The following is a 15,316-nucleotide window of genomic DNA, read 5'->3' as shown; positions in this document are numbered from 1 at the left end:
GGTTCGAGCCCTGGTCTGGGAAGATCCCACATGCCGCGGAGCGACTAGGCCCGTGAGCCACAATTGCTGAGCCTGCGCGTCTGGAGCCTGTGCTCCGCAACAAGAGAGGCCACGATAGTGAGAGGCCCACGCACTGCGATGAAGAGTGGCCCCCGCTTGCCGCAACTAGAGAAAGCCCTCGCACAGAAACGAAGACCCAATAAGGCCATAAATAAATAAATTCTTTAAAAAATGGATTGTTAAACATGAAATTACTGGAGCAAGAAATAGAAAACATTTTTAGAGATTTGATATGTGTCACCAAATTGCTTTCCAGAAAAGTTATGCTGGTTTATTCCTCTAATAACCATCTATGGGAGCACTCATCCCACTGACAGTCACTTACTAGGTAAAAAACGATTCTCATCTTTGTCAAATTTGCACCTCTTTGATTACTAGTATGTCTGAACAGTTTTACATTTTTACTGGCCATTTTTATTTCTTCCTTTGTAAATTATTCTTCTCCTGTGGCTATTTTTCTATTAGGGTGTTATTGTTTTCCCACTGGTTTTCAAAAGTTCTTTATGTGTTATAATACTAAGTTTTTAGAAGCCTGTTTTTTTTAATTTTTGCAAATATCTTTTTCTGTTTCTTATTTTTTAATTTAGTTTATGTTTGACTTATATGCAACAAAATTTTTAGTTTATATGTAGCCAAATTTATTATTCTTTTAGTTATGTCTTTTTCCAATTCTTGAATGTATAGAAAGACCTTCACCATATAGGAGTTTGATATGTATTAATGTTCTTCTAGTTTTCATTATGGTTTTATTTTTTATATTTAATGAGTCTATCCAATTGAAAGAGAGTCTGTTAATTTTTCCCCCCACATAGTTAAAAATTGTCCTGACATCTTAAGAAATATTGTCTTTCCTTGTAGATTTATAATTCTAGCTGTATTAAATAGTAAATTATTGTGTAAGTGTCTGTCAGTTCACATTGTTTTAATTAACATAGCTTTATTGTATATTTAAAATTCAATGAGAAAAATTTCCTTTATACCTATTCTTTTTTGAAAATGTTCTCAGGTACTATCTACTGAATAAACTCTGGGACTTTAAAATGAGGTAAAAATAGAAGTACTTTTGATTAGAGTTTTATAAAACCTATATATTAATCGGGGTTGGATTTACATATTCCATGAATTGAAAATCTCTCGTTTAATCTTGATTTTCTTTTAAATCCTTTAGAAGGATTTTATGCTATGGTTTTCTTCAAATATAACTTTCACATTTCTTAGAGTTTTCTTCAAATATCTCTGGTTGCCTTATTGACTTCCCTTATCAATTTTAATTTCTATTTTTTCCCTCAGGCTTTCTAAGTGGACCACATATCATCTGCCTAGAAGCAATTTTCTCTCTCCCTTTCTAGTAGCCCCCCCTCTTTTAACCTCCCCAACATATTATTGCATTGGCTACAACTTTCTAAACAAGATTGGATAACTGCTAACAGTGCCCACTCTTATCTTATTCCTGGGAATGTCTAGTGATTCCCTATTAAATATGAGGTAGGCAGTTGGCTTTCAATTGATGTTTTCTGCATCATATTAAGGAAGCCTTCTATTGTGGGCAGTACTGTCATTTTTGTAATTGTTTCTAGGCCTTAAAAGTAATTAAAAAATTTGGTAGATAAGCAATAAATGCTATTTGTATGTTATAATACGATTTATTGTTAAGAGGACATGGTAAGGACGTGGTTTTGCAAATGTTATCTGTGGAAGGATGAACATGCTGTATATGTAGATATTTCTGGAATATCCCTAGGAAGGAATAGGTACTAACCAGCTTTTCTCTCAAGGGGATATACAGTGTCTGTCTGGAAGCTTAACCAGGAGAAGTGGCAAAGGCAGATGTCAGGGCTGAATGGCATCCGTGGGCTGAGATTTGAGAAGTCCATCCAACATATGATTGCATCAGGGGAGTGGCCCTGGGGAGTGGTGTCTGCGGTGCGGAGGGAACAAGCCAATCAGGTAGACTGTGTACGGCTCTGGGAAGCACTTAGTGTCTTTTTATACCTAAAGTGACATAAGAGTGAGGGAAAATGTCATGGTAGTGGACCAAGCTGACAGAGTTTGAATGTAATAAAGAAAGGGGAAAATGGAGAGCGGTAATGCTCCTGTGGGAGAAAGGGGAAGCCAAGGCTGAGCTCTGAGCCCAGTGCAGCTTCCCTTGGAAACTGTGCTGAATAAAGACAGTAACCAAACCAAAGCTGAGTGTGTCTCCTTAAACAGCCACCAGGGGAGTAGAACTGGAAGCAAAAGTGAAGAGGCGTGTTGTGCCAGCTCTAGTCTTTAAAAAGAGGTGGTTGTTTTTAACTGAGGCGTAAATGTGCAAGCTTATCAAATTCCTTTTCAGAATCTGTTGGAATAATCATTTAATTTTCTTTTTTTACTTGATATACTATATTAATTACTTACCTAATATCATAGCATTTTCAGACTTCTGGAAGACATCCTTCTTGGCCTTAGTGTGTTTGTTATTCCCTTAATTATGCCAGGTGTAACTTACTATCCTTTTATTTAAAACCTTTTTAGAAAGCTGTATCTACAGAATTCTTTTTCATGCCATCTGTCAGGTTTTAGTATCTGAATTATGCTAGCTCTCCAAAATAAATTGGGAAGTTCCCTTTTACGTTTGTACTAAAGCAGTTTGTTCCCTGAAACTCTTGATTGCAAGAACTCACCCATAAAATCACAGCAGCAGAGGTACTTTCTAAGTGTTCATTTTGCTTCCTATTGACACCATACAAGGTTGTATTCAAATCGGGAGAAGTTTTCTGTTTTGTTTTAATATTTGGACTGTCTTCCAGCTAAATTCCACAGTCTCTCCCAGGCCCATTCAAACTGACATAGTTCACACAGATAGTATTCTACCCTCAAGGCACTGAAGCTTTGTTTATGTCACTGATTATGATACAGGAAGATGGAGATACTGAACGTAGCACCTGTGGATTTCTTCTAGTTGTACACACACACACAAAGAGGCAAATGATTTGTAGCTGCAGAGTAGAGAATTCAACTAATTAAGACACTTGTAAAGTGAACAAAAGTAGTAGTTTTATGGGAATCTGAAAAAGACGGCACTAAGAGTGAGAGAGGGAAAATAAGACAAAAGACTGACATTTTTAAAGTAATCAATTCAAGACAAAATTGTTTGCAATTTAAAATAGTTTGTGAAAAGTTAATCAAAATATACATACATTACTGGTTTTTTTCTTCTATTGGATAAGTAGAATTTCTGGTCATTATCATACTCATTAAATACTCCCCATCGTAGATGAGCCCATTCATGGACAAATACCCTTCCTGTGAAAAAGTATTTTAAACACCTGATTACAATAAGAATGGTAAAATTACCCTCTTAAATTAAGAGTAAGTAATTCTTCTGAATGTTATTATGCTTTGCTATGTTTTTTTTTTAATTAAAGTTTCGATTTCTTTAGAAGGAACAATCTGATACGACAATTGCACATTTCTGTAAAATATGACTTTTTGGATTATCAAGTGTCAATTAGGCACCTAGTAAGTGCAAGGCAGCTATTCATATAGTGATAAAACAGTTGCCCTGTCCTCACGTAGCTCATGGTCTAGCAGATGACACACATCATTTTAGATAACTATAATCCTTAGGGGTGCAAGTGTAATGATGGAGGTCAACACAGGCTGACCTATAGGGCAGCCAGGGCGGCATCCCCAATAGGTCCTTCTCCCTAATGACTCATATGTGGACAAACCTCAAGCCCTGCCTCCTCCACATCTGCCTTTTTTTTTCTTTGACCTATTCTCATCTTTCCAGTCTCACTGCCAGTTACTTCTGAACTACTGCAACACTCACTCAACTGGCCTCCATGTCTTCAGTCTTCAATGACTCTGCTATGGTGCTCAAGGGTTAAGTCCAACTTTTCAACATGCGTACAAGGTCCCTGATGATTCAGGCCCTATTCCTCTCTGCAGCCATATTTCTTGCTCCTCTCCACCCTCTTCCAAAACTCCATAATGACAATGGATTCTTGAACTCCTTTTACTTTCTAGAGCCGCATCATGCTCTTGCTCATCTCTGGTCATTTTTACGTATTTTTCCTCGGCTTGGAATACTCTCTCCCTATCTCTGACTGAATAACTCCTACTCGTCTTTCAAAATTAGGCTTATATCCACCTAGAAGCCTTCTCTGACATCCTCAAACTAGTCCATGTACCCCTCCTTATCACTTTCATTATATTCCATTATGGCGTTTATCGTGTTATATTGTCATTGCTTCTTTTTTTTTAAATTTTATTTATTTATTTATTTATTTATGGCTGTGTTGGGTCTTCATTTCTGTTCAAGGGCTTTCTCCAGTTGCAGCAAGCGGGGGCCACTCTTCATCACGGTGCGCGGGCCTCTCATTATAGTGGCCTCTCTTGTTGCAGAGCACAGGCTCCAGACGTGCAGGCTCAGTAATTGTGGCTCACGGACCCAGTTGCTCCGCGGCATGTGGGATCTTCCCAGACCAGGGCTCGAACCCGTGTCCCCTGCATTGGCAGGCAGATTCTCAACCACTGCACCACCAGGGAAGCCCCTGTCATTGCTTCTTACTTGCCAGTCTCTCACTACAGACTCCTGTCTCCATGAGAACAGGTACCATGACTTCTTCACTGTCATGTCTTGGCACATACTGTCTAGAACTTAATAGATACTTAGTGAGTATTTGTTAAATTTGGATGAATGTTAGTGACTTATGTACAGCTCAGTTTTTCTGGAATGTAAATTCCCAGGTAGGCTGAATTTGGAAGGTTAAGTGAGGAGGTGCATGTTAAGTAACCCTAGTATCTCACATTAAGGATTTTAGATTGTTCTCACTGCTAGGGAACAACTGATGGCCTCTTAAAGGTAAGGGAAGATTGTGAAGTAGCAGGCGTGGAGTCATAGTACAGAAAGGAGAGAGTATAAAGGAATGACATTGTATATGGTGACCTTGATGGCTGGAGTGGGCCCAGGAGTGGGTTGGAGCAACTAAGTAAATCAGTTCAACACATATATATTGAGCTATACATTGGCAATTTTCTGTTCGTGTTATGGAGGTGTTGTAGAAGAACAACAAAGAGGTGTGTTTGTTGGACACTTCTTTCTGATAAGGTCTGTAAAAGTGCTCTAGGGTATTTGGGGGTGGGGCATGCAGGCACCAGCGCTATTTTGTTTGCTTGTTTGTTTTCTCTGCCTTGCCTATTTAAATGAAGAAAATCAAATTTGTTCTAATCTTTTCAAAGTGGTAAAGAAACCTAGTACAAGTTATTAGTTAACCTAATTAGTTAATACTAATCACACTTGATTATACTTGGAAAGTACATATTATATATACTCCATTGATGGTTTCTTTTAATCTTTTCTACAAAGATTGCTCTATTTGGTTCATATGGGAATGCTAAATGATATTTTGTGAAGGAAAATTTGATTTTTTCTTTAGTCACATATTTTTGAGAGCTGAACAGCAAGGATATTCTGTCTGATACTCAAAGTGAGGTCCAAGATCAGGCAGTATCAGCATCACCTGGGAGCTTGTTAAAATGCAGATTCTTGAGTCCTACCCCACACCTACTGAATCAGAATCATTTTAACAATCCGTTTATAGTATGAACGCACACTGAAGTCTGAAAACGTTATGCATCTCTCCCATCTGGTGGCCACTACCTGAATTGCAGGCAGGAGGTTTAATTTGTTCAGGTGTCTCCCCACAGAGCAATAGAAACCCAACATTACATATTAAACTATTTTAGAGTTATTATCTGATACTAATCTGAAAATTTAAAATATTATATTTACACACATATATATGCAGAATATGAAGAAAATAAATTTCTAACTGAGAAATGCACTATTTGGAATCTGTTTTACATGAAAGAAACATACTATAATAGTCTATTTTATGTTCTTACTCAGAAAGATAATGCTATTGTTTATCCATTTGCAACATAAAATTATTAAATTATGAGAAATATAGCAGAATATTTCATCTCTACCCATACCTTGTGATCCATATTGAAGCAACTTTTTTCCTGCTAGGAACCCAGGAGTCAGATAAATTTTACTACCCTTTTCTCCACAGCCTCCCATATGCTCAGTATAGGGTCCATCGTTACCTGTGGGATTAGGTTCAGCAACCAGAACATCAGCCTGAAATTTAAGAAAAAGTTTTCATCATTACAAAATTTCAGCAAATGAACTGACCTTACTTCACACCAGCATATTTTGAAACAATTTTATTTGATTCTAGAATATTTTGATGAAAAAAATCTGAGTCACAAAAGAAAACCAAATTTGAAAAAAGAACTTGATATTCTCACATTTTTGTAGGTCTCAAGTTTGGGTTTCACATATTCAGGTTTTGTGTTCCAATTTTGAGGAATCAAAATGGCAACATTTTTGAAATAGAATCTTTTTTCTGTAGCTTCAAACAGATATGGAGATGCCTCGGTCACCATATCCTGGTCAGGAGAGGGGGAACATAAACAAGAGCATTTAATGACAGAAAAAAAGATGAAATTACCAATTATTCAAATTTACATCTGTATCTCACAATTCCAAAAACTAGCTATTTATCAAGCTTGGAAGAGGAGATTATTTTGTTAATAATAATAGCTAGCCTTTTTTGAGATTTTTTACCACATGCTCTGTGTCACAGTGTAATGGTTGACAGTGAAGACTCCAGAAGCAGACACTAATCCCAGCTGCACCACTTATGGTGGAACATCAGAAATTTCCTTGAGGGAGTTCCCTGGCAGTCCAGTGGTTAGGATTCGGTGCTTTCACTGCTGGGGCCTGGGTTCAATCCCTGGTTGGGGAACTAGAATTCCACAAGCCTCGTGGCGTGGCCAAAAAAAAAGAAAGAAAAGAAATTTCCTTGAGCCCTCCTGAGCCTCAGTTTCCCCATTTATAAAATGGAAAATATTACAGTGACCAGCTCCTAAGGTTGTTGTGAGGATCAAATGAAGTCAAGAAAGCATTTGGAACCATGTTTACTTGGCACAAGTGCTTATCAAATATTAGCTCTTAGTTTCATTTTATATGATCCTTTGAGGATCAGTGAGCCTTTAAGGGAGAAACAGAACTAGAGAGTATTAGTCTCAATATCTCACACCAAGTAGTAGTGGAGAGAAACTCAAATTAAAATGAATACAACTTCAACACCTGCTGACTCCTATAATAATTTGGGGGCTAACTAAATATTATGATAGTATTTGTTTTTAGTATAGCACTAAGTGTTAGATATAAGGAAGTGGCATAAGTATATAATCTCTTTTCAAATTATGCCTAAATTTATTTCTCTAAAACAAAAGAGCTGTAGTGTTAAATTATAAATGCCTCTGCAGATTCCCTGAGATGCATCATGACAAGATAGTATTGATAGAAAGGGTATTACAAGATATTTATTATAGAAAGGGAAATTGGGTCTATTAGGGCTGAAAATCATTGAGAAACACAAAAGTGAGTGTAGACAGAGGGAAGAAGAGGACTGAAGACTGAGCTCCAGGAGCCCCAGTATTCAGAAGTGGGAAGAGGAAGAGCCAGCAAAGGAGACTCAGAAGGAGCAGCTGGTGCACGGGAAGGAAATCCGAAGGCAGAGGGTGCGAGTGTTTCAGGAAGGAGAGAGTGATCATCCGAGTTGAATGCTGCTGAGCAATCAAGGAAGATGAGGACTCAGAACTGAGCAATGAATTTGGCAACCTGAGTAAACCATTTTGTGGAATGGAGACAACAGCTCCATATGAGTGAATTCAAGAGGGCGGGAGGTGAGGAAGCAGAGGCAGTGAAAACAGACAGCGGGTCAAGAAGTTTTTCTACAAATTAAAAGGGAATTGAGAAATGAAGCAGTAGATGAAGGAAGACTACAGGGCAAGGGAGTTTGTTTTTTTAATGGGAACTATTATATGTATATGGTAATGGAAAAAAAAAAAAAACCTGATAATACAAGAGAAAAAAGGGATCATTGCTGGAGGAAAGTCCTTGCTGGAATAGACCAGAGTGACTAGGCTCCGATGTCTAGGAGGTTGGCCTCAGGAGCAGAAACAGTTCATCACTGTATGGGGAAATAGTACTTGGGTACTGATGCAGGGGTGAATCCTGCTCTGTTGCTTGCTAATGGGTTAAACTTGCGGAGTTTATTTTGTCTCTCTGAGCTTCAGTTTCCAACCTTTCACATGGTGATAATAATGGTTGCCTTGCTAGTTTTATAAAAGCTCTCCAAATGATTTGCATCTCCTTCCCAAAAAAAGCCAGATTTTAAACAATTGCTAGGAGAATTTAACATTGTATAATTTTTTAAAATAAAAATACTGAGCCAATATCACCAGAAAGTTGAAAAGTAGGTATAAAACTTCCTATGTTAGAGTATTATATTACAATTTGACTTGTGAAATGTAAATTTTCGGTGTCTCCTAGGAAGACGACTAAGCAGCATGAAATGTCTTCTGTGTCTTAACAGAAACATTAATAATGAATCTTTGCTTTGGCATCTGTTCCATATTTTGAGAAAGTGACCTCATATCCAAAAAGACACTTAAGCTTTTGAGGTTTGAAGAATGTTGAGGATGAAGTTTATAGAATGGGCTGGTAATTCCTTAAGGATAGGGATAGTATATTGTTCACCACTGGATTCCTGGTACCTGACATAATGTAAATGCTCTGTAAATATTTCTTGGATTGAGGAACAAATGAATGAATGAAGAGGTTATAATGAGGGGCAAACTGTCCAGGAGCGCTAAGACCGAAGATGCCTGGGTTCCCATACATTGAGGAGGCCCCAAACGACTCCTGTTGTTTATCTTTCTTGTGTGGTGTGTGTGTGAGAGAGAGCGAGAGAGCGCTTCTCCCTGATTCTCACTCCCTCATCTTATGACCTGTGCTCCCACTGCTCATGCAATATTGATGAGAGTGTAGTCTCCATGGATGGAACTGCCGCAGCGCCACCCGCCGGTATTGTAGGTGGAGAGACGCTCGGACTGCCCTGCTGAAGCAAGTACAGTATTTAAGAGCTGACTTAGAGGCTTCTGCTCACACAAGGACACCCGGGGGAGAGTCTCCCCAGAAAGCAGAGACTGAGGGATGACCAGGAAAGTGGCAAAACCCACAGTGAAGTCCCTCGACTGCAGGTCTGGAACATCAAATAGGGACTCGCTTTTATTAGCTACTCAGTTAGGGACTCTGAGCACACTATTGCCCTTAAAAGTGCTCCTGTGACAAGGAAACGTGGAAACCAACCTCTCTCATACCCAACTCACTTAGGGCTCATACCAAAAAACCGATTTAATAATTGTAGGGAGAAGTATATTTCTCAGGAGGAACCCCCCCAAAGAGAGTGAGGTGAAAGTCCTTTTGCTTTTGCTCTAAAGCACCATAGAAATACAAATTGCCATTGTCCTTAGAGACGCTAATGTGGTCCTTCCCACATGTCCCTGAGCACCACTGACTGTCCAGCTGGAGACAGAAACATACTGGTCACATTTTCCTCCAACACTTTCCTGGTCTCTCTCTTGCTCCAAGTGGCTATTTTTTCTGATGCCATTCCTAAGTTTAGAAGCAATCAAAGACTCACTCAAGTTTTCTGATTGTTAAGAAATTTCAGAAGGCATGAATTTCCCTTTCACTGATTGCAGTAATATCTGATGGTCTTCTGGTTTAAGCAGGTGAACTTCCTCTCTCCCTCAACTGCTGTACTTCTCCAGCCCCAAACTCCTCTTGGTGGTAGAGACGGTTCTCTCCCCAAACTCCATCTTTCTGGGTTTACTTCTGTTTAGAGCAAGGAACCTTTCGAGGAGACCCTTGGGGGCCCTTGCACTATTAACTTCTGAGCTCACACTCAGGAACTTTGCCCAGAAACAAGTCTCAGTCCCTTTGGCTTGGTAAGGAATGATGAGCCCTTTCTATCTAAGTTTTTGAGGTAATTTTAGACTTAACAGATAACATGCAAAAAATGTACAGAGTTCCCATATACCTTTCACCTAGCTTCCCTTTTATGCATGCATTGTTAATCCTCACAAAGCCCTGTGAGGAAGATACTTATTATTATCCCCATTTTATAAACCAGTACTTCTGTTCATTATGCAGTACCACCTCTGGGTGTGCTACAGCCGCTTTCCAGGGTGGTCTTTTATAAGACATTTCCCTCTTATTCTTTGCTGTTTGCTGTTGTACAAAACCTCTCTAATCCCTCTATCTTACAACAGTTAGATGCCTCTGCCTGGATGGGAAGAGTCCTCTTCCCTAGTTTTTCCTTCCCCTACAGAGAAAGCAACAAGTGAAATGAGGCTGCTCAGCAGCCCCGAGAGGACACTTTGCACCGGGGCTGGGAAAATGCAGGGTTTCCTCACACTGTAAGGGTCAGGCTTGTTCTTAAGTCAGAGATTTGCATCTTGGACTCCTATATTATAATTGCAGAGAAGCAGGTTACAATTAGGAGGATGAAAGGAGACTCTGATATGAGCCAGTGGTAAAATCAGGCAAAGGAATTACCCTCTGCGCATCTCACAATATCTGCCAAGTGTAGTTGGCTCTGCCTTGGTTGCAGAACTAAATAATTTTCAATGAAATCATTTATTAAGTGCCAACAATATATCAAGCTCTGAATTATGTGCATTGCATTTATTATCTCATCTCTCAGAAGAATCATAATGGTTGTGTTATTATTTCCATCTTATAGCTGAAGAAATGAAGACACAGGTATAAAAAAAAACTTGCCAGTGTCACGCAGCTGGAATTAGAGAACTCACGTTTCCTCTATCACAATATTATGCTTAATTTTTCCAAAAAGCATGGATAATTACCATTTAGGACTTACCTTTATTTGTTGAATGAGTGTTTCATCTTCTGGCACATTAGGGTCAACTGCAATGACAATGCCTTCATAGCCATTATTGTTCAGCTGAATGAGTGAATCACTCAGGGCCCCTTCCAGAAGGTGAAGGACCAAGATGAAAACCGAATTCTTAAATGACCCCATTGCTGTACATCTCCCTTTGAGTTCTCTCTTTGGAAAATGTTAGTTATGGAGGCATCTTTCCTTACCCCTATATATATGGATACATAAACGCACATTTTTCCAAGTTATCAGAGGTGGTTTATCACAGGATTTTAACCCCTTGACCCCAAATTGTTTCACTATTGGATTTGCCACCACTATGACGAATGATAGCTATAGCTATCATTATGATAACTACAATTTCATCTCAAATTTTGTGTACTTTTAAATATTTTGTTTTGGAAGGAATATTAGCCTTGCCTTCACCTTTGCCATTTCCTGGGAACAAGGGCGGGGAGTCACATCTGGTTCCCAGGAAGGACTCACAGCTGATAAGCAGCTTTGCCATTGAAAGATGTTTACTTCTTACAAATGTTTGTCCAGCCAGGGACACCGACCCACCCAACCCCACCCTCTAACCCCTGCCTGCCCAGTGGAGGCCTGACTGTTCTGAGTATTCCGTACGCATTCATTAAGTATAAACTGTGTATCCAGTTATCCCTCATGGTGGTATTTATTTTTATTGTCTTCGATCTTTATGTAACCTCAGCACCTCTCGTTACTCCCTTAGACAATCTACTTGCACCAAAACATTAGCAAGCCACATTAGATATTATTGAATATTCTATAATGAAAAGATAAAATTTATATCTCACTGTGCAAGGGAAACTCCCTCAAGTTTCCTCATCAAACCTCTATTTCACTATTCCATAGCTTCTACTGCCCAGTTAAATTCAAATTAGCATTCAATTATTTTACTGAAATTAAATGTCTCTCAGAATACGAATTGTGGACTGCCAGCTACTGCATAGATTCTTTTAAGTTTGCCAAATCTCACATGAAAACTCAAATTGGTCTACCAATTCAAACTGGTCCTATATTCAAATTACTTGAAATATCCCTTCATCCCATAACTTCATTTGATCTTCACACAGTGGTAAGCATCAATTTCATCTTCTCTGTCTTTGACACTCACTCATAAAAATTAAATTGGTACTTGTTGCTAATAATTAGTACTTATTGCTTAAGTATGTAGTCTTTAATCAATCAAAAGTGAAGCGTTGGAATAGAGTGGAAGTACTCAATGATAAAGTAGTTGTCCAGATAATCTAAATATACTTTTATATAAAAATAATTTAGTCAATTCTTATTGAATAAATGTATGCATTTATTATACATATGTCATAAAAAATTTTACATTTTAAAATATCTCATACCCCCCCCACCACTATATGTGTCTCTCCTGGGTTCCCTGGAAAAGAGAGCCTAAGACAAGCTTATGTGAAAATGATTTGCAAGCTTAATCCCAGAACAGTGAGAGTGAGAAAAAGGGGAAATGATTCAGGGAAGCCTGGGAAGCAATGAAAGGCGCTTACTAAACTGGCTCTGGAATAGTAAACAGACCCAGCAGGCCACCCTGCAGGTGCACCTGCCCTGCTTTCTGGGATGTCTCCTAATGGGCTATAGGAGGAAGGAAAAGTGTTTGGCTCCTTCTCATCTCCTACAGGTGATCTCCTGCAGGTGATCACCTTTCTGGCTGTGTCACCCAGCCCATTCAGCAGCTGCTTGGAAAGAAAATCCTATGCCCTGTGGTGTATAAAGAGCCAAAGATGCCAGGTGGTGCCTGTTGACCTCTGGCAGTATAACCACTTGGGCCTACAAGGAGTAGGTAGTGACTGAGGAGGAGCAAGTGCCCATTGGGTCAGGTGGACAGGTGGGGCCAAACAACCCTAAGGAGCTTCAATAAGATGAGTCCGGTACAATTTACTTCTTGAACTGCTCAGATCCACTCACCTCCTTTCATCCTATCTAGCTCCAATATTATAAGTTAAGGCTGGAATTGGGGGCAGGGGCACAAGCTGTCTTACTTTTTCCCTGAGAGAGGGTACAAGCCCTCTCATAGAATCATTCACAGAATCTCCTTTGAAGTGCTGGCCAATTGCAATCTCCTAAAATACCCAAAGCGACAGAGTTATTGAAATAAATCACAATGCTGCTATAGCTGGTCTCAAGGCCATTATAGATATGTATTATCTCCTTCCTTCATCACCAATTTCCCTCATTTTTAGCCAGCATTTTGACTGATCTGTGTTGTTTTTTTTGTTTTTTGTTTTTTTTTTTGCCTGTTGGTATAACCCAACCTTTCCTTACTGAGGGGTCTGAGCCTTTAGTTGCCTTGCCCTTGCCGGGCTGTGGCTGGTGCAGGTGCCTATGACAGGGGTCACCGGTAGGACAGATCCAGTTGAGGTGCCTCCTCATATTTTGCATGGTCTTCCCTGCTGGCTGGGCCTTGGCTGCTCCCTCAATGGAGAGTCCTTGCTGCTGCCTCGGTTGCCTCATCTCCTAACACCACTGGCGCTTTGCTTCCCCGGGGAGAGGGCGGAGTTTAGCACGGCCTCCACTGGACAGGGTGTGGTGGCATCCCCACTCTCTCTGGTGCCCAAGTTCAGCCTAAACAGATTCACAGAGGCTTTGGCTCACATAAAGCATCACCCCACGGCACCTGGGATCTGACTTTGTCAGAGGCAGTGCAGATGGGCCAAATGACACAAACCAGAGGTGCAGGGAGTTAACACCCTGAGAGACAAACTTTCACCAAAGTTTGTATTTCCAACATCCCAGAAGTCTTTGTTGTGTTCCCTTCTAGTCAAAAACCTCCAAATGGTAATTGCGATACTGACCTCCATCGCCACGCTGATTAATTTTACCTGTTTGTGTACTTTATATAAACAGAAATATAAGTATGCCCTCTTGTGTTTGGCTACTTTCACATAACATTTTCTGCATGAAATTCAGCCATGTTGTTGTGTGTAGCAGTAATATGTTCTTTTTCCATTGTATTTCTTTGTAAAAATATACCACAATTTACTTACTGCTTTTGATGAACATTTGGATTATTTCCTGTTTGGGGCTATTTTAAATAACACTGCCATAGACGTAAGCATTGACTTCAGTTGGGTACATACCAAGAGTGGAATTGCTGGGTCACAGGGTATATGTATGTCTAGCCATAGTCGATCGGCCAAATACTTTTCAAAATTGTTGTATTGACCCACATTTCTACCAGTACAGGGTACTGCTGCTCTTTATAATTTTATCCACTCTGGGTGGGGTATAATCATATAGTACTGTGATTTTAATCTGCATTTTCCCTGATGACCAATTTTGTTATACATCTTTTCATATAATTACTGGTCATTTGGATATCCTCTGTTATGAAGTGCCTGTCCAAGTCTTTTTGTCCAATTTTTAATCAGGTTAGTATTTTCCTTGTTGATCTAAAGGAATTCTTTATATGTTCTGGGTATTGAGTTCTTTATTGGATGTATGTATTGCAAATATCTTTTCCCAGTAGGTGGCTTGCCTTAATGGGTCTCTTGGATGAACAGAGGTTCTTAATTTTAATGGAATTCAATTTAATTTTTTATTTTATGGGTAATGTTTTTGGGGTCATATTTAAGACAGCTTTCCCAAGTTCGTGAAGATGTTGTACAATATTCTATTCTAGAGTTTTATTGTCTTATCTTTCACAATTAGGTTTGTGATCTATCTCAAATTATTTTTGTGTGTATATTGTGAGGTAAAATTCAAGATTTTTGTTTTGTTTTCCTCTCTGGAAAGCAATACATGCAGATCATTTATTGAAAGGACCATCATTTCCCCCCACTGAATTGCAGTTGTGCTTTTGTTGTGAATGGGGTGACTGCAAGTGTGCAGGCCTATTTCTGGACTCTATTCTGTTCTATTGGTCTCTATGACCAGGCTTACCTCAGTACCATATTGTCTTAGTTACTGCTGGTTTGTAAGTCTTGATATCTGGTAATGTAAGCACTCCAGATTTGTTTTTCTTCAAGATTATTTTGGCTATTTTTGGTCCTTTGCATTTAAATATAAAATTTAGGATCAGCTTGGAAATTCTACCAGAAAAAAGCTCCTGGATTTGACCGGATCGCATTAAATTTATACGCTCATTGTAATACATTAGTTAAATGACACACCCATCAGTGCCATGACAGTTCTGAGGCCAACCATAAAAGGCCAAAAAGTGGGCGGTGGCCCAGTTCCTAGAAATCTCCATCCCTTCTCCAAAATAGTTGGAATAATCCTCCACTCATTAGCCTATGAAATTACCCAGCCCATAAAAACTAACCACCTCATATTTCGGGGCCTCTCGCCTTCTGAGATGGCCCATACTCTGTTGGTAGAGTGTATTTATTTCTCCCAAGGTCATTCTTGCCTTTTTGAGATGGACTGCATTCTATGGAATGTGTATCTCTCTAAGTAAGTCC

At 39.3% G+C, this 15,316-nt stretch overlaps 1 protein-coding gene across 1 annotated transcript in view; it reads right to left on the bottom strand.

Annotated features, from left to right (window-relative positions):
- The window catches only part of CLCA1 (chloride channel accessory 1), a 37,817-nt gene extending 26,808 nt beyond the window's left edge, over positions 1-11,009 (bottom strand). Inside the window, exons 1-4 of the mRNA XM_007173053.3 lie at positions 10,848-11,009; positions 6,358-6,498; positions 6,040-6,187; positions 3,237-3,342 (exon numbers count right to left, since the gene is read on the bottom strand). Coding sequence (XP_007173115.2) covers positions 3,237-3,342; positions 6,040-6,187; positions 6,358-6,498; positions 10,848-11,009 — 557 coding nt within the window. The remainder of the gene's footprint in view (positions 1-3,236; positions 3,343-6,039; positions 6,188-6,357; positions 6,499-10,847) is intronic.
- Between the last annotated feature and the right edge of the window lie 4,307 nt (positions 11,010-15,316).

Source organism: Balaenoptera acutorostrata, chromosome 1, assembly GCF_949987535.1.
Source record: "Balaenoptera acutorostrata chromosome 1, mBalAcu1.1, whole genome shotgun sequence".
Classification (NCBI taxonomy): domain Eukaryota; kingdom Metazoa; phylum Chordata; class Mammalia; order Artiodactyla; family Balaenopteridae; genus Balaenoptera; species Balaenoptera acutorostrata.
This window is presented reverse-complemented; position numbering and strand designations above follow the sequence as displayed.